Raw genomic sequence first — 27,613 nt, 5'->3', positions numbered from 1 at the left:
AAGCGCATTTCATTGTTCCAGTATTTGTAATTACTTACTTAGAGTGATGCAACTGATTTCTTCCTTGCCTATGAAATAAGCCTTAGTACTTTTATTATGCAATCTCGGACACAATAGGCTCCATGGGTAGGCGGGGTGGTGGGATTTCAATAGATCCTGGGAGGTGTAGAGATAACAAAAACACCTTAGAGATCATGAAGGTCAGCCCTTGGCTTTACTTATGAAGAGAACAAAGCCTTCAGAAGCTAAATTATCTGCTCAAAGTCACAAGCCTGGTCTATGACAGGGATGGGTTAGACCTTCTTTTAAGAGGCAACTGTACATGTGAAGACAAAGAAAAAGAAAAACAGTAGCGCAACCGAAATAAATTCTAAAAACACCTGTGTCAAGGTTTCACATCTAGATTACCAAAAATGAAGTTGTCATCCCAGGATTGAGTAGATACTAATTTAGGAATAAAAAAACTAAGGGTGAAAAAAGGAACAATTCGTTGTTACCAGTGTTGGTTCACCAAAACAGGTACCACTTATGCAGTAAATTTTATTCAACAATAACAATACTAATTAATAAATAAAAATTACTTTGTTTTAAGAGTAAACTATACCCAGAGGTTTATCAAAAACAGAGCACCATAAAAAGTTAGGATTTACTTTTCCTCTCTGTTAGAAAAAAAATGATTTTTAAACATTCTTTTCATTTTAAGAAATATGTCATTGATTTAGTGAATGTATAAAGGGCGGTGATTGTTTCTTCCCTAGACGAGTGTTGTTTTAAGGACAAATGACATTAAATATATGGCTTTCCATGCTTCTGAAAGCTTGGATTTTTGTAAAATCAATAGTGTGAAGAGACAGAAGTTACTCCAAGCCAGTGATTCATCATGATGCTTGTCAGAAACCAGGAAAGTTACCTGCAAGGCATATAGGACTGAGGGACACTGCCAAAGTAGAATTGGGTATGTCTGAAAAAAATCTGAAATGATTTACCTCTTTTACCAGTATCAGAAAGTTTTAAAGTATTGGGAAGTAGATAAGTAGAGGCAGAGAAGATTCTCCTACCTTCTGGATGTATACTACAAATACAGAAGAGAGAGAGGCTGCCATTTGCAAAAGCAATGGGCCTGACGTTACTCCTGTGCAAATCATCTGTGTATTCACAAAGCATCCCTTGGCCTCATTTTGATCTCTCTCTGCCCACATGCCTCTTTGTATATAAAGGGTGCTGGTCCCCATTATTCCAGCAGGACCCTGGGGTGGCCACATTACAGTGTGTTGGATAGCGCATTTCCCTACAACAGTCATGAGCTACTCTCACAACTTCTACTCCCTGGGCATTTTCATAGAGGGTTCCTGCTTGCTCCTTGGCCCTGAAAATGAGGCACAAATGAAAGTGGTCTCTCAGGTCACCAGGCAAATGATGATTCAAGAAACATCTCAGGGGAAAGAATGTGATCATAGTACCAGCAACAGCAGTGAAAAGTAGCAGCATGCCCAGCACCCTAGCTCATAGCCACGCACTCTGTTTCTAAATGTTCTACATAGATGATCTCATCTGATCCTCATAAAGACCATTTGAGGCAAGTACTGATATTATTCCCATTATACAAAGAAAATGAGGCACAACTCAGTTAAATAGCTTGCCCCAAATTTACAAATCTGTCAATGGAAGAGGCAGGCTTCAGCCAAACCTCAGAGTAAGCTCCTTGAAGGTAGAGAATTTCTTTCTTTTGTTTGCCATTATGTCCCCAGAACCTAAAGCAATGCCTAGCACATAGCAGGCCCTCAGAAAACATGTTTCCAAAAACCAAACAAATGTACTAATGAATTCTAAGAAAGATGGAGGGAGGGAAGAGAGCAAGTGTCTTTGTCCATTCAGACTACTGTCATGAAATACCACAGACTGGGTAGCTTATAAAAAATAGAAATGTGTTTCTCCACTTCCAGAGGCTGGAAGTCTGAGATCAAGGCGTTAGCATGGTTGAGTTGAGGGCCCTCTTTCAGGTCACAGACTCTTTACTGTATCCTCACATGGAGGAAGGGACAAGGGTTCTCTCTGGAGCCTCTTTAATAAGGCACTCATCCCATTCATAATGGCTCCATCCTCATGACTTCAACACCTCCCAAAGGCCTCACTTCTTAATACTATCATCTTTGGGGGTTAAAGATTCCAACATACAAATTTCAGGGGACACATTCAGACCACAGCAGCAGGGATAATAGAGACCCACACAGGAAAAGACACTGTTGCCATGTTCCTCGATTTACAAGTTAGCTTGTAGCCCAGCAACCTTATTTATCAAGAAGGAATTTATTTGTAAAAAGAGAACAAGGACTAAATCCGATTTAGTTTTCCCCTTGAGGGAGGCAAGCTGTCAGAAAGCTTCAGAGGGATACACACTCAGGGTTCTTAAGCTGGATTACTCCACAAGGGAAAGAAACATTCCAGGCTGTCAGCTCTCAGGGTAGTTCCACCTGGAGTCACTGAGTGACAGTAGTTAATGGTCAAAAACCTCAGTCCTGACCGTGCTCTTCATTACCATTTCACCTCGGCTGTGCCATCGGGGCTCCCTCCCTCACTTTCTCTCAGTTGAAGACAATATCCTCTCTTGGGCTATTGAATGAGTAAGAAAAACCATCTTTGCTTAGTATAACCTGGATCAGAATCCATTTTGGGGTCATAATCCATTTGCTCAGATGGGTCTCATCTCCACTCAACCACAAGGAAGGTTCTAATAAGAAGCATTTTATCACACACAGTGTAACTTCAAGTGCTTTTGTTCCCAGGGGAAGAAACTTTTTTTTTTCCTACCTCTGGCAGCATCCAAATGGTAGAAATCTGTCCTTTTGTTTTCAAATTGATTCTAAATGGTTTTTAGAGCTATGGAATAGGAAGTACCGAAAAGGAAAGAACTGTAGAAATTATCAAAATTTGTGAAGACACAAAATACCCTAATTGCTCACATGTGGTCTCTAGACCACAAGAATTTAGAGAAGTTTCTCTTTGAAAAGTGTGGCCAGAAGTTGCTTACTAAAGTTTCAGTCAAAATCTATTGGTTTTTTTCCGCTAGACTTTTCTACTATTGCAGACAGAACAACCCTAGATTTCAAATTTAGTTTACTTGATTTTCAACATGAAAAACACCCCAAAATTTAATTTGTTCAAATAGCTCAGGTGAAATTCCGCTCTCTACCATCTGAATTCAGGTAAGGCTGAGGGAATAAACTGACATCTATTAAGCAAGTGTTAGTCAAGGTACTATGTGTCTAAGACAGGAAAGGCTGAAGCAGTTTTCCTTCATTGAGTCATTTGTATACAGAATAACTACATTGGTCATCAGAGACTGTGTTTACACAAGAAAACCAGGGTTAAATCATAAATTCAATTTCACATGCATTCACAAAGCTCTAGGTGGACACCTGGAATTTGATATTGTCCAGAGAAAGGAACAACTCTTAAGTTTTGTGGCCAAAGTCACTCTGTTAATGATGCTTATTAAACATTATATTTTCTCAAGGTTGTCAGCACTTTGAGTCTTAAAGTCTTCAACACTAGGGATGATATAATATCTATTTGTTCAAAGGATGTCAGTTACCACTAGGCCAATTACCAAGACAAGGTTAAAGAGAGGAAGAGTATTTTATCAGCCATCCAGGGACTGTTAAAGATGTCTCAGGAAATCCCCTGATATTTGGGGATCTTTTATTTCTCCTTGTCTTGTTTGTATTGCTAATAAATGAACTCTTTTTATAAGTCAGTGTTTTAATAATTTAGAATTTCAAGAGACTTCATTTGGGAGAATTTTTCAACAAACTCCCTTTTCTTTATCCCACTAGGGATAATACTAAATCATAATATGATATTAACTGGATTGGTTTCTCAACTCTCTGCTGCAGAATTTCTTGGTTCTTTCTACTGTTTCAAACGCTTGAACGGTAAAAGTTTTCCCTGCCCTTCTAACTCCCCAAGACCACCACCAGCATCTTAGGAAGTACAAAGATCAGTCAGTTCATGGCCAACCTGTGGACACAACGTGGGTGTAGCATCCCCAAGGTCAACACGAACCATTACCTCATTTATACCCAAGAAAATTGACAGCAATGGCATCCAGCTCCAGCTTTCCCTTTCATAATGGAGCACTAAGACATTAGTTTTCTCCATCTCTCATAGAAGGTAAGGAAAGTACAAAACTTCTGTTCTTTCTCCTTGATGTAATTCTATTAATTACCTTTCAGGGTAAAGGGAATAGTCCAAACTTTGGTCTCATGATGACAGTTTAGCAAGTCACATTTTTTTTTCCAGTTAAAGAAGGCCTTGTAAAAAGTCTAAGCACAGTTTGAGATCTAAAAAGGAGGATATCCCAGTGCCCCTTGCAAACCAACCTCCAAACAGAATAATGGTGCCAGTCTATTGTTCAGAGATAGAGGATACCAGCCAGTCTTCTCAGGAGATATGCCTAACACCAATTGCTGGGATATAAATTAAAATTTATGGTGAAGTGCTTCAGATTACATATTCTGGAGCAAGGCAGCATAGCTTCAGATTCTGACTTTATTAGCTATATTAGCTAAGATAGTAATTGGTTTGTTATTAGCTTATTAGCTATACTGACCTTGGCAAGTTTTTTAAACTCCATGCCCCTGATTTCCCTTTCTGTTTATTGAGGATAAAAGCTAGCTTATAAGATTATTTTAAGGAATAAATAACTTCATAGAGGTCATGTGTTTATAATACTACTTGGAAAATTGCAAACAATCAGGACGTTAGAATTTACTGTAATTTTCACCAATAACATCATCACCATTAGCATTCAACACCCCTACCTATAAGTCCTACTTTTCTAATTCCTGTGGATTTAAAAAACTCTAATTTGGTCCTTGTTCCACTTTCTTACTGTCACTGATCTCTGAAAGGTGTGCCTTCTACTAACGGACAAAGAAATCCAGAGGAAATACCTGTGCCCCCAAGATCTCAAAGACCTCCAGAGGCCAGGCCAAACAAAGACTTAGTCTTTGGAAGCTTTCCTAAATGCATACATGGTGTTTGCAGAAGGACTACTTCCAGATGGTAGGTAGGAAACAGATGGTGAGGATGTCCTTAGAATTCAACTTAGAAGCAGAGTACAGTAGTTCAGATGGATTCATCTTAATTTATATGCTTTCTAAGATCTCCAATTTGACCAGCACCTGAGGTTGGCACTGTAAGAGACAAGAGAGGGACAGGTATAAAAGTGTGTACAAAGCTTGAAGACCTGAAGAGCAATAAAGAGACAAGATGCACACAGACTTGTTAAATACAATGCAACATGGGACTAAGTAGCATGTCTTGTGCAGACAGGAAGTGGTGTGAACATCAGAAGTCCTTGTGAGCCAGAAAGGTAGAAAATGCTCATGTAAGAAATGTTTCGCAGTAGAAGCTTGCCTTGTAACAAATCACTATCCTCTCAGACCCAAGCCAGAGAATTACACAGATTAGATCATGATTCAGTCTAAAATGACTTGGATAAAATAGGTTTAAAAAAATCATAACAGACTTGTCATTTCTGGCTTTCATGGTCTACGGACTTTGGACCAGCTATGGGAATAAGGGACTCTCTAACCTTTATAATCTCCTTCCAGGGGGTGGTTAGGAGCTGTCATCAAGCCCAAAGACATTTCAAAAAAGTTATTGAGCACCACACCAGTGGAACTGAAGCAATGAGCCATTATGAGGAGACAGGTTTCAGACAGAAATAGTCATATAAAGAAGCACAAAATGAAAGACATTTCTCAAACTTCTCTGCATAAGAAGATATTAGCTTGTGTTTGAAAGATTCAGCTAATTTTACCACCAGTACCCAAAATGTTAAGTCCCGTAGGTTAAAACTGTATTTGTTTGGGAAGAAATCTATGAGGTCAATTAAAGCTAACCTTTTTCAAATCCTGTAATATTGCCTGTAATGGACCAATCTTTAACTCTAGACAGGAGGAAAAAAACATGAAAAATGTTTTAGCAAAGGTGTGTAAATCCCACTGAGGGAGTTTTTTAAAGGGGAACATGAATTTTTAAAACCTTGGAGATTCTGCAAATGTCATAACTTTCTATCAAGAGCATGATCAACTGCAATGATCATATTACATACATTTGAAAGACAGAAGCCCTCACTATAAGTATAAATGTTTTCTTCTGAGATCTTTTGTAGTGATTTTTGTAATTTAAATATTTTTAAAATTTCGTGAGAATGTATTATTTAATGAAATAATATATTTAATTGTGTGTGTTAGAGAAAATGATTGCTTTGAAGGCAACTATTTGCTCCCAAAGCTTGGATTTCTACATAGATGATTTCCACATCTTTGATTGATTTTTAAGATTGTTCTTAAATCAGGATTTATCTAAAGAAAAAAAGTAAATTGAAGGTTTTAAAATGTAACTGGTTTTGGCATTTTATTTGTTAAACGTGCATATATTCACCACATTTATAATATCACTTTTATAAGGTTATAAAGATCAAATATTAATAATTTATCCCAGTGTGTATGCATGTGTGTGTGGTTATGCATATATATATGTATATATGTATATATAGGTATATTTATATATGCTTATATATATGTATATGTATATGTATATGTATATGTATATGTATATGTATATGTATATGTATATGTATAAGCATATATAAACATGGATCTCTATATAAAGTCTTCAGATGTATTGGTCTTATATAGAATTGCACAATTATTCATTTTACTAAATAATAGGATTATACATCTCCAATGTAGAAGCTTTATAACCTGGTTCAAGAAATATTGTGATAAATAATGCTTATCTCAGTAAAAATGAGATATTAGAGGCACATGTCTATAAGACAGAGGTTCTACCAGTCTTAAGACCATCTTACACTGAAGAATTTACACATATTTATACACACAGGAAGAAACCCTGAAACTGAAAACAACAGAACTATATGAAATACAAAATACTGTTAAAGGAAAAAATATAAACAATATCCACACTTCTAACTAGGTCCCAACTGTCACACTCCTGAAAATTCTTACGTTTTGTCTAAATTTATGTAAATAGTTCCATATGTTACATGATGACTACAAGAGGTACAGGGGCTCTGATTATCAGAAAAATACCAATGCTACTTACTGCAATTGTTTCTTTAGAAAACTTAGCTGTTAAAACTAGCCAAGTCATGAGTTTGTTGTTCTGTGTATTAAAACAGATCCCCTGTCGATCCCTGCCCCCACCCCCCCCTGCCCCATTGCTTAAGAACACAGACCCTGGAGCCATATTGCTGGAATCAAACCCTGGCTTTATCATTTCCTCATGTGGTTTTCTGATTCCTCACCTATAAAACAGACATGGTAATGGAATCTTTCTCATGTGATAACCGTGAAGATTAAATGAATTAATATATGCAAAGTGCTTAGAATACTGTTTGTCAAACAGTAAACCCTGCATGTTCTGGTTCTTATTACTGCTTTCAATAAGTAGTTTTTAACTGCACACAGACACATTGTAAATCATTTCCCAGTGAGTGTTTAACTCCCATGCACTATAGGGAGACCAAAAAACAATAAATGGTGGTCATCAAATGGAGATACTATAGCACTCTCTTATAACATATTTTAGATGAAAAAATGCTTAATCTTTGCCAACAATGTTTCATCGGCATCAGAAGAGCCACATAATCAGATTTAACCAGGCAAAATGAAATTATTGAAACCTGATGCTCCTGCAGTATTAACAAAAAAAAAAAGATGATCTAAGATTTAATAAATGAAACCTTCTCGGTTTTAGTGACTTGCTAAGAAGCTCGGAGTACTTTACAAATATTCTAATTAACCTTTGGCATATTCATTGAAATAAGAGGCATTCACTGCTTCTATTTTTTTTAATATGTATTATTTAAAATGATTTAGCAGGCTGAGACTACAGAAGATTTAGAAGTGCAAAAGTATCCAGACTATCATTCAAACAGTTCCATTTAAGAATTATTAAGACTTGTGGGGTGCCTGGGAGGCTCAGTTGGTTAAGCATCCGACTTCAGCTCGGGTCATAATCTCACAGTCTGTGAGTTTGAGCCCCATGTTGGGTTCTGTGCTGACAGTTCAGAGCCTGGAGCCTGTTTCAGATTCTGTATTTCCCTCTCTCTCTGCCCCTCCCCTGCTCATGCTTGGTCTCGGTCTCAAAAATAAATAAAAACATTGAAAAAAATAAAAATAAATTTAAAAAAAAGAATTATTAAGACTTGTGTCTTAAAAATGGAAAATGTATTAAAAAGGAATAAATCTAATGGCTATCAAAATGGTACTTTTTGACCTAATAAAAAATAAACATTACAAAACAGGGTATGACAATGGCCAGAACTCGGGGGTAAAGAGGAAAGAGATCCTAATTCTGTGCTTGTTCTTTCACTAACTAAATGTGACCTTCTGTGTGTCTCCAAAGTCAGGACCTGAGTTAAATAATACAAAGGAGTTGGTCCAGAGAGTAGAACATGGAGGTTAAAGAATCCTGAAGGCAAACTGTGCCAATCATGCAGTTCTTCTTGTAGATTTCCAGTGGTAGAAAACTGACTGTGTCCTAAGGTGTTAGGGCCAACTACAGATATTTCTAGCAGTTGAAAAGGTTTTTATGTAGCCACATTTTGGGTCTTCCCATATCTCTAAGCTCCCCAGCTTCTCAAATAGTCTACAATTCCAAATGTGGAATACAATGGAGCCCCATAACAGCAAAATTGCTAAATGATGAAAGAGAATTTTAAATGGAAGCAGAAGGGTGCTATTCTCTGCTACATTTTGTTTACCATCATTAAGCACCAGCGAGAATAACAAGAGGGGGTTAGAGGAATTGTAGAATGTTTCCTGTACCTTCAACTTGACCAAGTGCTCTACCAAATGGTAGTTTTCTTACTGAGAAGAAGGTTTTGCCTTCGATGCTTCAAAGGAGTCCATGCCAGCTAGACTTCCCCTCTAGCACCCCAGGGACTTCATATCAGGAATAACCTTCTACTCTGAGAAGGAAGAAGTAGTTGTGGTTGAATTAGATCCATGACCTCTGGCTCCATAGAGAAGACTACTCATATTGTGGTATGAAGAGCATGCTAACTTAGGGAACATTGTGTTACCAAGGTGTGACGAGATAAGAAAAGAAATAAAGAGTTTATAAGTTGTGTAGTTCACGGATATTGTGATGGCACCAAGTACATGATCAGCAGATACTTGTCCTTGAGGGCTGTTGAGTGCTGTTAATAAGCCACATGTTTTACAAGCTGTATGCTAATCACAAGTAGTAAGACCACAGATAGGTCTGTCATGTATTGAAAAGTTAGACAACCCCCACGCAGATAATTTGAGAACCACACCTGATAAGGCTCAATAACAGGCTTGTAGGTTTTGAGTTGAATCTTTTCATCTCCTTCCATGATCTTCAACTCCTAGGCTCCCAACACTTGTCCATTTACCATAAATGAACCAATCATTTACTTTGTTTTGTCCTCAACTTCCCTAGGCTAAAAATCCAGTTTTCTATTCACAACATCCATTTTTAATAAAATTTAAACATGATAAAAAAAATAGATGTTTTATGGGATTTTTTTATATGGAGGCTGACTCCAAGTTTGTGTTAACATGAAACAAAATAGCAAGCTACTTCAGAGAATAATATGAGTTTATGAATTTAAGCTATATTGTCATATGTAGAGCAAATGAAATTAAATTCATTCTCAGAAGAAATTTTGTAATAAGGATATCCACCTTCCCAAGATCATTACAGTCCAGTGGAAAGAACATTTAATTTAAGATGTTGGGAGTCCTGGGTTCCAGTATCAGCCCTGACACTAACTAGTTCTGTGACTTTCATGAAGTCTCTAAATCTTCTACATCAAAATTTTCTCCTCTCTGAAAATGGCGGTTTGAATGAGCCAATTTCTAAAGTCTCTGACAACTTTAAAATTTCATACTTCTAAGAAAATTATTTTCCCTTAAAGTAGTTCCCTGACGGAGGAATAATTTTCCCAGATGTGTATTTACTGCCGAAAGACAGACTGACCTCCCTGCACTCCTTTGAGTTGCTCTTTATTGTAAATTTAGCATTATCTCTTTCTTAGGGGTTGAAATCATCCAACAAATGAGGCATTGACCCTATTCCCAAAAAGCATGCCTTTGTCCTGGAGACATGAGCTCCAGTTTGCAGATATCTCTGGGGTTGAGGAGTAATTCGCAGGGGCCTAATCGTGATCGAATGGCTTCCATAAAATACCAGTATCTATAAGGTACTGTTTATTGAATTGTTGTTTGTCTCACAGGACGTTTCTCAGGGGGGATCTTCAAATGCCTAACAATCCAAAATAAAGCCATCTGTCCTCCCTTAACTCATAAAGCCTACAGCATTAACCCAGGTCCTAAATAGAGTTAGGAATTAAGTGAGCCCCCAGGACCACTTGAGCATGAATAACCACGCCAGAGCTGATTCCACAGGTATTCCATTTATTGCTTATGGCCCCAAATCATGTTTTAAGCTTCTCTGCACTCCTGAGATGATATACCCTATGCTTGCCAAAGATGCTGTCTAGTGTGTAGGGGCTGGAATTAGCTCAGAATTATCAGTAATTCCCATAATGTCTTTCATTTTCAAAACAAATGGAGGGGAGTGTTGATGCAAATGAAGACAAATTCAGGAAAAAAATTGGAAAAATATGGAAATTACAGAGTAAAATGTAAAACGTCTAATCATAGATCATTATTCAAAAGAATAGAAAATCCATATCCAAGCAATATGAAAACTAGGACAGTATATTTTAACAAAGAAAGACAATGAGATAATGTAACGTATAGATGCATATATCATATGCATCATATTTATGGTTTATTATTGAATCTATCAAAAAGCTGAATAAGGGAAAAGACAAAATCATAGAACACTTTGAAATGAAATATTCAGTCCTCATTTTCTAAAATATAGTTGCAATTAAAATTGAATACGTACATAAAAAGCATATAAATACAGCACAGTTTCCTGATCTGAATTTCAACTTGAAAAGAACATTTATATTCTAAGTTTTCTAGAAAAGATAAGAGTGAATGGCAGTTCTTTCATAAATAAAGCAGCGAAAGCATGTGATTTATCTCAAGGCTGTCCCCAGCAAAGGCATGCTGTCAGGTATTGAGAGGGACATACCAGAAAGCAGTAAGACAATGCCAACTGAAGGTAAGTAGATGAAGGGGAATGGAGTAAGTAGAGTCCTGGAGTTAGCTAGTCACTCCTTGGCCCAGTGGGCCTTGAAGATCTGTTCTTAGTGACCACATTTCATTAGGCAAATGCTGTCATTGATAACAGTGTTCTTTCTTCCCCAACTGAAAGCAGCAAAAGGATTCTGAGCCAATGTCTTACATCGTTAATTGGCAAGATCCCCTTTTCCTTCAATGGTTGCCTCAGTGCTTCCAATGTTTCCCTGTAGTGAATTGGACTCGGCTCAACTACCAAACTGAAGTCCAAGGATCATCAACATTGGCTTCCTATGTGAAAAGGAAGAATCCCTATACTATTTGGACCACTGGGATTTTGAATGGCTTTAGGATGCATATTCTCAGAGCTCTTTTGCTGGGGGGGGTGTGCTTTCTTTACCTGCAGAAATCAAAGATATCTACCTATGAGAAGATGTGGGCATTTATGAGCAGCAGGCAGCAGACAGCCCTGGTAAAAAACAGTGATGAAGGGATCCAACGAGTACTCACCACTGACTATGCCCTATTGATGGAGTCCACCAGCATTGAGTATGTGACGCAGAGAAATTGCAACCTCACTCAGATTGGGGGCCTCATTGACTCCAAAGGTTATGGAGTGGGAACACCTATCGGTAAGAGAGGCAAGGCATCAGCCAAGACTGAGATGGGCAATGTCAATTATGAAGGATAGAAGGGAATAAACTCAGAGATACCTACTCCACACTCTGAGAAGTCCTACAATGCCTTTAGTGGACCAATAAATAAGGGAAATACTCATGTAGATCAGAGGCATGTTTTGAACTGACCATTCCCAGATATTTAACTTAATAAACTTTCAATCCACATTTCTTTTGAGTTCTGCCACTAGATATTTGTTTGAATATATAGACTGTATTATTTTTACCTTCAAAAAATATTTTTTAGACAAGGAACAACTCTTCCCTTCATTTATATAAATTTTTTAATTAATTTATTTATTTGGGAAGGGGGGGTGGAGGTGCAGAAAGAGAGGGAGAGAGAGAATCCGAAGCAGGCTCCAAGATGTCAGTGCAGAGCTTGACACGGGGCTCAAACCAACAAACAGTGAGATCATTACATGAGCTGAAATCAAGAGTCAGATGCTCAACAGACGGAGCCAGCCAGGTGCCCTGCTCAAAAAATATCTTTAAAAGAAAATCTTCCTGATTAATCCTCTTGACATTATTTCCTTCAGTACCTATACATGCCTATATAATTTTTCTATCTTAAATTATATTAGAATATAATGAAATTAATTATGCATGTAGATGATAAAAATTGAAAGGCTAAAGTTCCATGTCAATAGAAGTAAAATGAAAACTATATCTATAAAAGAAAAAAGTTAAAGATTAACTTATAGTTTTTTTCTGGCAATGTGTTAGATACAGTCAAGGATAACTAAAACCTCCAAATATTCCTATTTCTACATTTTGTGCTACTGCTTTCTCTAGGGATATTATTGCCTTGTCGGCATACAGACACATACAGCAAGGTTTTCTTGTGTGTCTAACATATAGAACTATATTCTATGCTTAAAGGACGATTATGGATTCCTCTCTATAGAAAAGTGTATTGGATAATGTTCGGGAATGGTGGTAATATGCTTTTCTTGAATGAGTCATTAGTAATTTTGTGATAAGCATTCCAAATTTTTTTTAATGTTTACCTTATTTTTGAGAGAGACAGTATGAGTGGAGAAGGGAAGAGTGAGGGGGGAGACAAAAAATCAAAGCAGGCTCCAGACTCTGAGCTGTCAGCACAGAGCCCAACGTGGGGTTCAAGCCCACAAACCGTGAGATCATGACCTGAGCCAAAGTCAGATGCTTAACCAATGGAGCCACCCAGGTGCCCCATGATAAACATTCCAAAGAAGAGGAATCAGAGGCCATCTTAGACCACCGGGCTAGTCTAATAAGCAGAAATCTTGGTTACAGTCAAGTCATATGTCATATTATAAAGAATCCAAGGTAGATTAGATGTGCTTGTTTATAGATAGTATAATTTTTGTTTTTTGAAAGGGATTGTCCAGTCCAACCCTCAACATTAGACAGGGATCAAAAATTCAAATGCTTACAGAGGCCAAGCAGATATTATAATTGAATAAGCTTGTTTGCTTGAGGAAGCAATAGGGAATGTAGCAACTTTGGAAAATTAGAGACCGCATGACACATCTAAAGGGGGCACCTGCCTTCTAGGTTAGTCAATTGCACGTGTGAGAATTTGAACACAAGTATGTAGATATTCCATTTTTCATTAAAAAAAAACCCCAGATTTTAGGGGTGCCTGGGTGGCTCAGTTGGTTAAGCATCCGACACAGGTCATGATCTCATGGTTTGTGAAGTCAGGCCCTGTAGTGGGGATTCTCTTGGGATTCTCTGTCTCTCTCCCTTTCTCTCTGCCCCTCCTGCTCTCTTTCTCTGTCTCTCTCAAAATAAACAAACTTAAAAAAATGAATTGAAAAACTTAAAATTTCGGATTTTAAGTGGACTGTCCTAATATTAGGACATTTAGCCACAAATTCATTAAAAAAAAGAGAGACTAGGTATCCCATATTCAGCTTTTGATCAGTATTAATTTAATTAACCAGATAAAGATCAACTTTCTTTACATTTCAGCATGAATACAAACCATTTTACTCCCTGCTATCTGGTGTTAGAAATGTATGTTACGGAGAAATTAACTCTATTATTGTTACTAAGAATGTATTCCGAATAAATCTGCAGAATGATTTAGCTAAGGAAACTATAATACTTTCTTGTCTCTTTCTTTTCAATAACTTTCCCTGATGACAGTACTAATACTGCTAGTAAAGTGTATATTTGTGTTTCCCCAACTGGAAAACTCTCCTGTGATTAAGCCAACGTGTTCTGCAGGGGACTCAGTGGGATTGTTAGACATTAATTAAAAGAATACCGTGACTCTTTTTGAAAAAAGTCTATTTCCCAGCCAAGCTTTGTCACCTCATTTTTGATAACATGGGTGGGGGGAGTGAGGCAGATGCTATTTTTATATATTCCATAACTGCTGCCTTCAGGTAAATGGGCTGATAAATGGATAAGTCAGACAAAAACACGAGGAGTGGGTGCTTTTGCCCAAATCTCTCCAAATCAAGACCTTAAGACTGATTGCATTATATTCTGCATCTTCTCAGAGCAGTAATTGTGGTCTCCACCTAGAATTATGTTTAGATTAAATTATAGAGTTGAAAACCGCACTTTTCTCATTTTGTCTTCCACCCCAGAAGCCCACCTGACCACCTTTCAACTAGGCCTTGCTCACCAGATTTCCTGTCTGGCAATAATGATGGAAAATAACAATGGGTCTCACTCCTCCTGAGAATATTTGTACTTTACCATGAGACATTTCATGGGCATTTCTTCCAATGAACAGAATATAACACTACGGTTAAAATTTGGGGGTAGGGCAAATAGAAAGGAAGCAAGGGACTTCTTTCTGCAACAGTCCTGAATCAATGCAGCAATTTAAAAATTACTCTGGCCTCCTGTAAATGAGGCTGACCCTCTGATGAGTATCACTGTATTTTATATGATATGATATGATATGATATGATATGATATGATATGATATGATATGATATAGAGATTTGAATGTTCCAATTCAGTCTACTTTTTGCCAATCTCACCCATACTCTGATACACAAGATCCAAAGTTGAAGAGCCTTCCCCCCTCCCTAGATAAAGAGAAATACACTCCAGGAATTTTTCATACTGGTTATAAACCTGTCAGGCTTTTAAACCAAAAACAATGAAGGAATAATTGGAACAGATGGCAGACCTCAGAGAGAATACATCCCTTGGGAATACAGCTGTTGGATAAATTTGTGAGATGCTTCTTCTATGATGAATTGACTCTTTAAGAAAGCTCAGTTGCTATTCGGGAAGATCTGTGTGTGTGTATATATATATATATATATATATATATATATATATATATATATATATGTTTTTTCAAGTGACTTGTCATAAATCACTTCTCATGTCACTCAGTCCACTTAAGTAACAACAACAAAGAATGAAGCTTAAATATATTCAGATACAAAAAGTTCTCCACACACTTCAGTTCTTGCTCTCACTGACTCCCTGAAGGCTTCAGACTTTTTCCCATGGTCAAAGGTTGGCAAAGTCAGCTCAGTCATGACACAAGATTGAAGCCTTTGCTTCTTTGAGACTCTCAGGACAAAAGTTCTGGAAATGTGCTTCCTGAGGGATTTGAAATAAAGCTTCAAGAGAATGAGAGCAGTTATGGCTTAAACAGGTTACCAGGAGGCTGGAAATTACCCTCCTTAGAGAATAACTTTAAACGGAGATCCGATCCCCATCTGTCTGAATGTTTCAGGTATTGTGCAGCCTGAAGGCAGAAGGGGAGCACCAGTCAACATTTACTGAGGGCCCACTGTGCATACTGCTAGGATTACAGTGGCAACCCCTACCGTAAGAATCATTCTTAGGCTCTTCAAAGCATTTTATTATACATTGAAGCAAAGCTCTCCTGGTTTCACTTAATTGCTCACATGCTATGGGTATGTTAATGGTGCTAATTTGGACACTAACCATTATTCTGGGGGTGTTTAAGCAAGCGGCCAATATCTTTTAATTTGGTTTACAAGAGCCATTGTCTCACCAAAAATCCATTCTTTTAATTGACAAGCCACAATCTAACTCCAAAACATTTTGCTCTTCTTTTAAACTTGATTTTGACTACTGACAATGACTTTAGGAAGTCTTGGGAGGAAAGAAAGAAAAATGACAAATGCCACAATGTGAACCTTCTGTTTTTCCAACATAAAATATGCCATGGAACATAAGGTTTGTGTATGTGGAGGTTGAAGGCAGGAAGGGGGGCAGGCTGTGGAGTAGAGAAAACAGCTTTCCTGGAAATAACACTAGGTAAGAAGTAAGAGGAAATGAGTTAAATCCTTGCCTCTGCCAGTAACTAGTACTTTTACTCATGCTTTCACATCCTAAATTTCTTGGAGTCTAAAATACGTGGACTGGACTATATGATTTCTAGATCTCTTTTGGTTCTAAGATGACACATTTTTCTACTTCCTATCTTTTGCATTTTTTTTTAATTTCTAACAAAAAAGAACTTTAGAGTTTGCAAACAGAAAGAGCCAAGGTGTACTACCTTCCTAATGAGTAGAAGAAATGCTAACGAAAATTCTTAACATCCAAGGAAAAATTGAGTAAATGCATCTCACCATCTTTTAATCTCTTCCTTTGCATTAATTGGCATAGGAATCCAGTACTGGGCAAGCTATGGCTACAGACAGATGTCAGTACTTTTAACATAATTAAAAGTTTGATGACATTACTAGAAGTTTGAGTATAAAAAATATCAATGAAGTCCTTGCAAATTTTCCAAACATAACTGAATTTTGTAGAACCTTTGAAGTATCCAAAACCTAATCTTAATGGCATATTACTAAGTGTATTAGTCAGTATGGGCTAATTACTGTAACCAACATTTACTATTTTCAAATGGCTTACACAGTAAATGTTTCTTGACCTTGTCATGGTCCGACGTGGACTGAAAGAGAGACTTCTTCATGTAGTCATCCTGGGACCCAAACTCCTTCCAGTTGGTGGTTCCACTATCCCTAGTGACTTGAAGTCCTTTCCTTCCTACTGAATATTTGGGGAAAGGGAGAGAGAAACTAGAGAATCATGTTGGGAGAATGTGAAATAGGACTGGAAATAGTCCTATGTCACTTCAGCTCCTAATGGCTGGAAACTGATCACATCACCATACTGAATGAATTGTAAGGAAGACTGGGAAATGTCTAGCTGCTGCCCTAGGAAGAAGACAAGATGGTACAGGTGTTCATCTAGCCAGACTGTCAAAATATTAAACAACTGAGAAAAAATAGAATCTGAACAACGAAATCCCCGATGTGGGGAGAGATTTATGAAAAACTCACCAGAAGCAAGCGTATGTCACAGAATCCCCAGCTCAGCTTTTCCCTGTTTAAAAGGAACAGACAGCCTGGGCAAGAGTTAATCTCAGCATGTCAGCTATCCATTCTCCAATTATGTTGATCTTTCAAAATATAGAATTCAACTTGTGTGCCCTTTGCCAATCAATTTGTGGATTGGGATTTCCCAACAGCCATAACATAGTTACCTTTCAGACAATAATCCTTCTTGACATCTTCAACCCTTTGGTGACCAATATCCAAATGACATTCCTTACAGGCTCTCCTTACCGGGATAAAATCACTATCGCTATCCTTCAACTACAAGAGGAGGGCAAACTGCATATGATGAAAGAAAAGTGGTGGCGGGGAAATGGCTGCCCAGAGGAAGACAGCAAAGAGGCCAGTGCTCTGGGAGTAGAAAATATTGGGGGCATATTCATTGTTCTGGCTGCTGGACTGGTCCTCTCTGTATTTGTAGCCATTGGAGAATTTATATACAAATCACGGAAGAACAGTGATATTGAACAGGTGAGTCATCTCTTTCTAGGATTAGGTAGTTTTTAGTTTGTGTTATCTGTCTTAAGTTTGGGGGTTTTAAAGATGTCTGCCCTTTTTGTAACAGTCTATTGAATTAGATGCCCAGAAGAGCCATTTCTGAGTTAGAGCAAAGAGCTCTTGAATCCCTGCCAGGTGCTGCTGGCACTGCGGTGCCATCATTTATTAATGAGAAGAAGGAAGCGCCTTATATACTAAATCCAATTAGCCCTATTTGGAACAGCAGTGCAGAAATTCCAAACCCAGTTAATTTCTTGAACAGTTATTTGCTCTTAAGATAGAAATCCTCGATAAAGCAGGCAAGAAATAAATCCAAAATTGGAAAAGATATAAAAAGATCTTTGAGAGAAATGTTACCATCCTTTCTGGAAGTGTGGATGCTGAGCACATGTATGAATGCAAAGCAATTTACATAAAGATATAAATGCAGTATTTTGAAACTGAGCATTTACCTCTCCCAAAACATGATCTATAAAAAGGTAATTCATCAGGATTTTTTGGTCAGGAATATGATCAATAACACAGAATGACAATGAAATATATTAGAGACTTTATTTTTCCAGATTGTATTTAGGATCATAGTTGATTTCAACAGTCAACCATTTTTGCCTGTCACTTTTATTTTTGATGGAAATCACACCAGGAGCTCCTACCATTCTGTATAAGATGATTATATTAAAGATAATTCTTTCATAAGCATACTAGAATAAACAAAGTACAAACCTCATGCCCATCATAGTGCATTAGACCACCCATTCAATTTAAAATTATTGTTAGAATTTTGAGACTATAAACTATTAATAACATGGCTAGTTTAATGCTCAGCTGTCACTGTCTTGAAATTACTAATCATTTTTAAACAAGGGGTTCCACATTTTCCCTTTGTATTGGGCCCCACAAATTATGTAGCCAGTTCTGATTAATAATTTCACACCAGTCCCACCTCCTTTTAAGTGGAAACTCTCTTTCAGCTCCCAAAGCTGGGGATGATTGATTATAACTTGGTTTTATCATGATAATTTTCCCAAAATTACAAGGCAATTGTGAGAACATTAAACGCCCCTTTTTTAGATTTTTTTAGAGAAAACTATCTTTACTTAAAAGGGAAAATGGACTGTTCTGCTTTGTTTTAACTTTCAATTTGCTCTTGAGGTGTCTTGTTTTATGCAACTAACTTGAAAAATAAAAGCTTGTATATGTTATGCTTTTAATGTGCTTCTCATAATTGCCAGCTTCATTTGATTTAAATTTTCATTTAAACATTCATTTTTGCTTCTGATTTATTCATTTTTTTCTATATTTTTTTCTCATTTCTTTTTGCATGCAAGGCTTTTTGTTTCTTTTATGGACTGAAGTGTAAACAAACCCATCCAACCAACTCCACTTCTGGAACCACTTTATCTACGGATTTAGAATGTGGCAAATTAATTCGAGAGGAGAGAGGGATTCGGACACAGTCCTCAGTTCACACTGTGTAATCAGTTAAAAAAAAAAAAAGTGTGCCCAGTAGAAATTGTTTCTGCTAATTGGTATTGTTGATGATATCTGTATCTTTTAAGCATAAATAGCCATAATTCTTTATCCTTTCAAGTGACTCTAGACACTGAATTCAATGCACTGAAAACATGCACATTCTGTGTTGAAACCGAGGTGTATTAGGGGCATATAAACTTCAATATATGTGTATTTTCCAGAATCTGCTATACCATCAAGATAACGGTTATCTTAGTTCTATATTTATGTGTTAAAAATAAGCAAGTCTTTCTTCATGAAAAAGTAGATGTAGATTTTCAACAGTGCAAAGCATAAAAACAAAATGCTAGTATGGTGGAATTCTTTTTTATCTTTGTGGACCTTTTGTTTTTCTTTTTTTTTTAAACTCCTGTTTCCCTCTCCCTGTCCCTTCTGTTCTATGTAGATCCACATATTCAAACTACCCGAAACCCTAACTTTTGGTAGTAAGTCCATAACAACGTTGACGTTCAACTCAAATTGATTCCACTATTTAAAATGTATTATTTACACAAAGACTCAAGGTGTCTTATATTTTAAAAATTGAAAAACGTGATCCAGAAAATGTAAACTAAACTTGAACCCTCTGGCATCACAGAAGAGCATTAGCTATGCTGAACTTCACTTAGAAAGGCACAACTCAGTCGAAAATGATTCTTGGGTCGAAATTCATTAACATCAAGCTCTCACGTAACATTTACCTGACAACTCTCTGTACGTTCAGATCATAGTATGTTCAGAGTCTCCAAGGAACTGTGGTTTTTTTCATGCTGCAGACTATTTCTTGCAAGCTCCAGACAAACTCCTAAACTAGGAACTAACACATAGCATCTTCTATTTTCCACTGACTCACTTTCACTATGCATTGACGAACATCTTTTCACAAGATGTAATTTTATTCCTTTCCTACTCACCCAGCATAGAGTGGTTGTTCTCCTCACAATCTTTTCTGAGCATTAACACTTTCACACTCATTTCTTTGGATGCTTTGTCATTATCAATTCACTCCAAGTATATTAGGGAGAAGGGCAAGGAGGAGAAAATAAATAGAGGAAAGAATTTCCATACACATTAGTTACAGATCTCTAGATTTATTTTCCACCTGCATTCAAAATGTTGTAAATAATTCCCACTCTAACTCAGCTTGGTGACATAAGAAACCAACTGCATACTTAATTTGTTGTGATGGAGGATGTCTGCCTGCCCTCTGAGCTTCTTTTCCTCTTCACAGTGCATAGGGGAATTGAGGATGCCTTTCATCTTCCCCCAACATGGGATCAGTTGGTCTTTGTTCTCCTTAATGGGATTACCTTTTGACATGTGAAGTTAGCCCCAAAACATATTTCTCAGAATTAAAGATAAGCCATCTGTGCAATCATGTAGCATTTTGCCTTCTCTTTGCTTAGCTTTAAATGGGTTCCAATTTTTGAACCACAGGTCCCTCCAGTCAAAACTATATTTCTCCAGTAACGCATGTATAGGAAAGTTGACTCCTGCCCTGATTTTCTCAATCTTGCTTTCTTCTTTAAATAAATGTGCTTTTAAGAAAATATCTCTAAATTACACTAACATTTATCTACTGTTATTAAAGTGAAAGCAGCACACTTTGTCCTGGGTCAGAGTTTACATCTTCATAATCAATAGAGGCAAACATTGGAGTATTTTAGTATTCAGAATTTATTGATTCTGTATGTGGAAACCACAAATTACATGAGTTTATCTTCCCAGGGACTATTTAATAAATCAAAGATGCTACCAAAAAAGTTCAAGGGTGATTGATGAAGTTGAGATGATCAAGGGGTTAGCGATAACAAAATCTGCTTTTCTACAGAGACTCTCCTTTGAAAGTGTAATTCAGAGTTTGGGTAAACTTAATAGTTGTGTGCCACTTTAAGATGTATACTACCTATTTCTGATATTTATATCTTATTTTACAGTTTTCAAAATGTTTTGAAATGATACAGCATTACATTTAATCCATTCAACAATTTTATTTCAGCTTTACTAACAGAGAAATAAGCAGTCAGCAACCTGGAGTCCTAGAATTTAGAATTATAGGAGAATTTTCAAAATCAACCAAACTTAGGTGCAGGTTCTAGTACAGCCACATGCTGAATCACAGTAGACAAGTGACTGCATTTCTCAGAGCCTTTGTTTCTTAGTAGGTAATATTAGGACATAATTTCTCGGTCATAAGGTACCATTGACAAGTGTTATTCAAATTAGATTTTCTGGTCAAGGAACCCATGGAACACTACTCTAAACTTTCTTTACGGCATGATATCTCAGTGTTTTTAACATGTTATGATGCATTGGGAATTTTCAACAAGATTGGAAAGCATTCAGTATTTCCCAAACTTATTAGATAGCAGAATCTGTTTTTCCCCCGAAGTATCTTGACAGACCATTTTCTACAGATCATACTCAGGGAATGCTGGCTTGATGATATGTACCTCATCCAGTGTTATTGTACAAAACACATTAACCATGCCTGGCACATCGTTGCCATTCAGTAAACAATGGTATTGACGATTGGGGTAGTTTTTAATTTCTCTGAGCCCTAGTTTCCTCATTTGTAAAATGAAGATAATTTGTTGACCTATATTTGCTTTGAGAATTAAATGAAATTCTATAATGGTATTGGAAATAAGATCATTTATAAGAATTCTGTTAATAGATATTGGTTAACAGATATTAGCCCCTTATGGAGAAATTAGGTATTGCTATCTGGTCATGTGGCCAGTAAGTACAATTTATCATGCATCTTAATACACTGTCTGGAAAAGAGGTTTTCCAATTACAGGTTCAAACTCTCTCTCTAAAACCACTTTTCCTCACACAATCATTAAAAATCAAGGACAAGTTCATTGCACCCCAGGGAAGGACCCAAACTGACAACACATGAGGATCCAGTAGAAGTCATGAACCTCATCTCTAGAAATTCTTATTTGATTAGTCCGGAAGGAGGGCAGGACAATAGTTTTTTAAGGTAGTCGGTTGATTTTACTGTGCAGTAGTGATCTAAAGCATAATCTTATGTGTGTAATCAGCATTCAATAATTCATTGATGTCTGTTGATTGATTCCAGAGGTACGACCACTAATTCTAAGCCAAGATATACTCACATATTTGGCATTCAATATTCAATAAACCCTTTATAGAGAGAGTTCAAAAAGAAACTGCACATCTTTGAGATAAAAATTTCATTATATTCAATTGATGACCTTCATGTTTAGTTATAGTTGCTAGACCTACTCAAAATGATCAAATAGGTAGTTTAATTGGTCTCTGTGCCCTTTTTTCCCTTGAAGAACGTCTATTCATTTCAGAAACCAAGGCTCCTTACACTTCTTTTTCTTTTTATACATGCCCTAGACAACCAATACTTGACATCAAGTAAATGACTGCTGAAACCACAGTGACTCCACCAGGGGCCATTGCATTTTAAGTGAAATTTAGAAAAAAAGAAACTTGAACATGAAAGAAAAAATTCCAAACTCTGTTTTTTTTGTCATTAGTTCTCAGAACTTTGGTGTACCTCAGAATCAACCGGGGAAATTATTTAAAATATGGATTATAGGTTCTACCTCCATAGATTGCTTCTCAGTGAGTGTAATCCAGGAATTGGTGACTTTTTAACAAAATCTGAAAGCGAATGCTTAAAATTAGTTGTAGACATTAGTTTCCATAAAAAAAAAATAGCTTCAATATAGCAGTTTTCTCCAAAATTAGGTCATGTACATGAGTTTTTTTAGTACAAGGGATTTTTTAAAAATACCTTTCCTTACATGAGCTTTTTTTCCCCCCAACAATCTTAAATACAGCTGTTTTACTATAAAACTTTGGTAAGCATGAGTTTTCTTTAAAGCTAGATGGAACACAGCAATTTGACTTCAAGTTAAGTGGTGAGGGTGAGATTTTATTAACATTGGCAGGTTATCTGTGGCTTATACTTTGAGGAATACTGTTTAAAGTTAGCAAGAGAGCAGAGAGGTGTTTGAAAAGATTGAACAGTGCATCGACAACTATGGAGCATCTAACGCTGTCTAATCCAATTCCTGACAAGCCTGTTTATAATCCAATGCAATAAGGAAAAAAATAAAGTTTATTTTGTCTTAGACTAAAATTAGAAGTTGAATTATTTTAGAGTTTTTCCAGCAAAACTGCAACTACCTGAGGACACATGGTGGGTAGAGATCATGCCCTTAGGAAAATCAGCTGGATTATATAGTTATAAACTATCCCCCCCCAAAAATATTTCCAAATACCTCATTACATTTGACTAGCATTATATTATGTTCTATATGAGCCATCTATGGCAAAGCAGCAAAACAATGAATCCCAATTAGTTTCCAAGCCCGTGACCCTTTATACTATAAGGTCTATTTCCCAGTAAGCAATTTAAAAGTAGCCTGAACAGCCTTGAAAAGCAAAAGGAAAGCAAGGCATTCCTACTTCTCGGACTATTTTCTGCACATCTGACTGTGCCAAATGGCATTATTAATTAACTCTTATAGATAATGAAAAATTTCTGCTTGATGCTGCAGTTTTAACTTGCCTTTAGGAACCATCTCATTATGCTTCCCGCAGTTATGGAATTTTATGTCCAGATGCACAGGCATATTAAAATCATTTTTGCTTTCAAAATCCTCTCTGTAGAGACTGATATCATGGAAAATGGGATTCTCCCTTAAATTTTCAAAAAAATTCTACTTACACAGATGAGAACGTTTTGGTGATAAAAGCCCAAATGTTCTATGTGGTTACACCTGCTACAAAATCTGAACTTTGCAGTCGTCAACCCAAATGGGCTAATTGGCCAAATTGCACAACCCCACCATGTCTCCGTGCTTCAGCGTATACACCCAGAAACACACAAAAAGCATGAGTAGGACCTGAGTGATGGAATAGAGTTACTGTCGCTCCTTTATCTACTAAGCTTAAGTTAGCAAAACCAGGATTTTCTTTGTATCCAATTTTTTAACTGAAGTGTTTAGACTTCAAATATTCAGATTTTTCCATTTCAAAAAAAGATTGTTGCCCTGATCAATTTAGTCCTTACCAACCATAGGAACTAAGAAACTACTGTCCCCAGGTAACCTACCCTAATATGCAATTATCTTTTTTTTTAATTTTTTTTTAATGTTTATTTATTTTTGAGAGAGAGAGAGAGAGACAGGGTGCAAGTAGGAGAGGGGCAGAGAGTGAAAGGGAGACACAGAATCCAAAGCAGGCTCCAGACTCTGAGCTGTCAGCAGAGAGCCCATTGTGGGGCTCGAACTCACGAACTGTGAGATCCTGACCTGAGCCAAAGTCAGACGCTTAAACTGACTGAGCCACCCAGGTGCCCCGATATGCAATTATCTTAAGTCCTAAGTATCAGTTGGCACATTATCAGATGCTTCCACACGTTCTCATTCATTTCTTCTGTAGTCAGATCACTTTATTTAGCAAGTCATTTGGAGAAATCTCAATCAGGTTATTTCTGTAATTGTACAAAGAGGTTTTCCTTTGCCTGGAAACCCAAACATTCATCAATTCACAGAGAGGCCAGGAAGCAATTAACATCCATTTAGAAATAACTTTTCCAGTGTATAGTGGCAGTGTCTTAAAACCAAACAAATTCTGAAAGGTGTAAATGACTCAACGAAAACAATGACCTGGGAGTCACAAGCCAAGAGTTCAGGTCCCTGTGCTGCTACTGAATAGCTATGTGACTTTGGGCAAGTCGTTGTCCCTCTCTTATTCTCAGTCTCCCCAGCTGTGACATAAAGGGATGACATTTTTTTCTTTTTTTTTTTTTTTAAGTTTATCTATTTATTTTGAGAAAGAAACAGAGACAGCGAGCAGGGGAGGGGCAGAGAGAGGGGGAGAGAGAGAGAGAATCCCAAGCAGGCTCCTTGTCAGCACAGAGCTCGATGTGGGGCTGAAACCCACAAACCATGAGATCATGACCTGAGCCAAAATCAAGAGTCGGACACTTAACTGACTGAGTCACCCAGGAGCCCCGAAGGGGTGATATTTAAAGTTCTCTGCAACCACAGTAATTTTTTAAGTTTAATAGAAAGTGGGAAGGAAATAAAAAGAAGGAGGACCAAACAACAACAAAAAAGCTTGACCAAATACCAAATACAAATATAAATATGATTGCGCAGTTACCTTAAACATACTAAATTTTTATTGTCATAAACAGAATTACCTTTTCCTGCCAGTGCTGCAGGATGAAATGGTCTACTCTGGATAAAGAGAAAACCGGCCATCATGGCATCAAAGAGTGAAAAAGTTCTCATCCAGTCATAAGCAAAGTGTAACAAACACAGGAAAGGCTACAAAAGTGGACTCATTCTTGACTCTGATGAGCCTACAGAGTAGGTGAAAGAAAGAAAGAAAGAAAGAAAGAAAGAAAGAAAGAAAGAAAGAAAGAAAGAAAGAAAGAAAGAAAACAAAATAAAACAAACCAACAAGCAAAACAAGACATAGCTAGAAGTTATTCATAGCTATGGAATGGGTTATATTCTCAGTCACAATTCAAGAGAGATGGGGAAACCTATTCTGTAAGTGGAACTTCAGTAATTCTGTTAAAGACAAAGGGAAACAAAGAAAAAGGTTGATGTGCTTTTATTTTCTATTGTTTTTACCCCATCCTCCTCCACCCTTAAGCGTCAATGTTTTTATCTGTACGGCTTCCAAGCCAGAGATGAATCAGACTCTTAGCATTTGAGTTTTAAGTAAACTTTACAGATTTGTAGTATAGACAAAAATCTTGGAAACCATGGCTTTCAGTCTCAAGAACCAGGTGTTTTGTTGAATAGATTAGTTGTTATTCGAAAAGCTTATCTGTAATTAACAAGAGCCAAAACCCAGAGGCCCAAGGTTGTGGAAATACACAAAATAATGATTTCTTCCCTCATGTTCCTATCCCTGACCAGCTTTTGACCACTAGGACAGAAGGGAAGAATGGGAGGGAAGTCATTAAATCTTAGTGGTACTGGAATCCCTGAGAGAAGGCTTCATGGCCATCCATGAGCCAAGTCCCAACTTGAGGACAGGAAAATAGAAACCTCAGAAAAGTTCTGGGAGATCTTGAACAGAAAATGCCATATTGGAGTTTACAGGGTATAGCCCAGGAGATGGGAAAACTTGAGAAAAATCTTACATCCAACTGTTTCCAGAATGGTGCAATAACAATATCTAGGTCATGAACCTATGAACAGCTTCGTAGAGTCCTGCTCAGTCCCAGAGCATCTCAGGGAAAACAGTGAAAACTCCATGGCACTTCTCAATGAAGAGCCTTGCAGAAGGGCTGAACCAGTGGATTGAAAGGTTGAGGTTGGAGTGGGAAAAGACTCAATGTGTAGACCTGACATGGAGACCATAGTGGGGCCACAAGCACCTAGAGGACTCAGCAGAGAAAGTGCAGCACTGATGGCCTCCTAGGATCCAACCCCAGTGGAAGCCAAAGAATGTAGTATGGCCATGGATCAGCTGCTCCCACCATCACCAATGCCCAGACCCTCTATTAAATTTCCCTAAGCCCAGATGCACCTGGGAAAGAAGAGAAGAAGAAGGGAGGAGGGGAGAGGTTCATATTAACTGAGCCATTAACCAAAAGAAACTCAGTTTTAAACAATGAGTGAGTTACATTGAGTTGACAACATCTACTAGTGGATGGGAACCTCTAAGGTGGGATCTGTTGTTATTTTTTTATGGCATCACATGGTTTTCTTGCACACCTAAGTTTATAGCTTGAGAAAAATGTATGTCCACTACATGTGGGCATAAGCTAGTACTGCAAGGACTCCACGGTAGTGCACATATACACTGTGGACACTAAAACCCTCCATCAGGTTCAATTTACCTCAAGGCCAAGGCCATTCTCTATATGAGAAGGGGCATACAAAGAATTTCTTGGAATTATATATTTATGGCCCTAACTCAGCCTCTGAGTTGCAGAAAGGACAGGCCCTCTTCTCCATGTGGTAATGGAAAGTCAGTCCTCATAGTATCATCTCAAGTTCAGCAATGGAGGCCTGCTCAGGTACACATGAGGCCAATAACAGAGGAAGTGTGTAGGCCCCGAGCTTGCACAAGGGGCTAAGGCAGACTTGGGAGATGTAGGGAAGCCAGAGAGAAGCCAGAAGGCCAGAGAAGAAAGTCATGGTGGCCTCTGATGGTGACTCCAGACAGGAGAAAGGCACTGGGAGTACCTTGGATTGGCATACAAACCCACATCTCTGCCATTTTTAAGCAAGCAGGGTTGCTCATCTCAGATATGTCCAGCCCACCTGAAGCTTATCCTCATGGCAGAAACAACTTGCAGCTGTCTAGTCATAATGCTTGGGGGGGACACTCTGCAGCCATCTCTCCAAACTCA

The 27,613-nt window shown here is 37.5% G+C and overlaps 1 protein-coding gene across 6 annotated transcripts in view; it reads left to right on the top strand.

The window, feature by feature from the left end:
- GRIK1 (glutamate ionotropic receptor kainate type subunit 1) overlaps positions 1-27,613 on the top strand; it is a 375,649-nt gene that overhangs the window by 339,558 nt on the left and 8,478 nt on the right. For 4 of the 6 annotated variants that reach the window (XM_086675821.1, XM_086675820.1, XM_086675824.1 and 1 more), the window contains 2 exons: positions 11,623-11,848; positions 17,450-17,700. In XM_086675821.1, coding sequence (XP_086531947.1) covers positions 11,623-11,848; positions 17,450-17,700 — 477 coding nt within the window. Of the gene's footprint in view, positions 1-11,622; positions 11,849-17,449; positions 17,701-19,055; positions 19,313-27,613 lie in introns of those variants that run through there. The other 2 variants (XM_086675823.1, XM_086675825.1) reach the window with 1 other exon arrangement.

This window comes from Puma concolor, chromosome C2 (assembly GCF_028749965.1).
Source record: "Puma concolor isolate L17-30 chromosome C2, mPumCon1.1.hap2, whole genome shotgun sequence".
Taxonomy (NCBI): Eukaryota; Metazoa; Chordata; class Mammalia; order Carnivora; family Felidae; genus Puma; species Puma concolor.
This window is presented reverse-complemented; position numbering and strand designations above follow the sequence as displayed.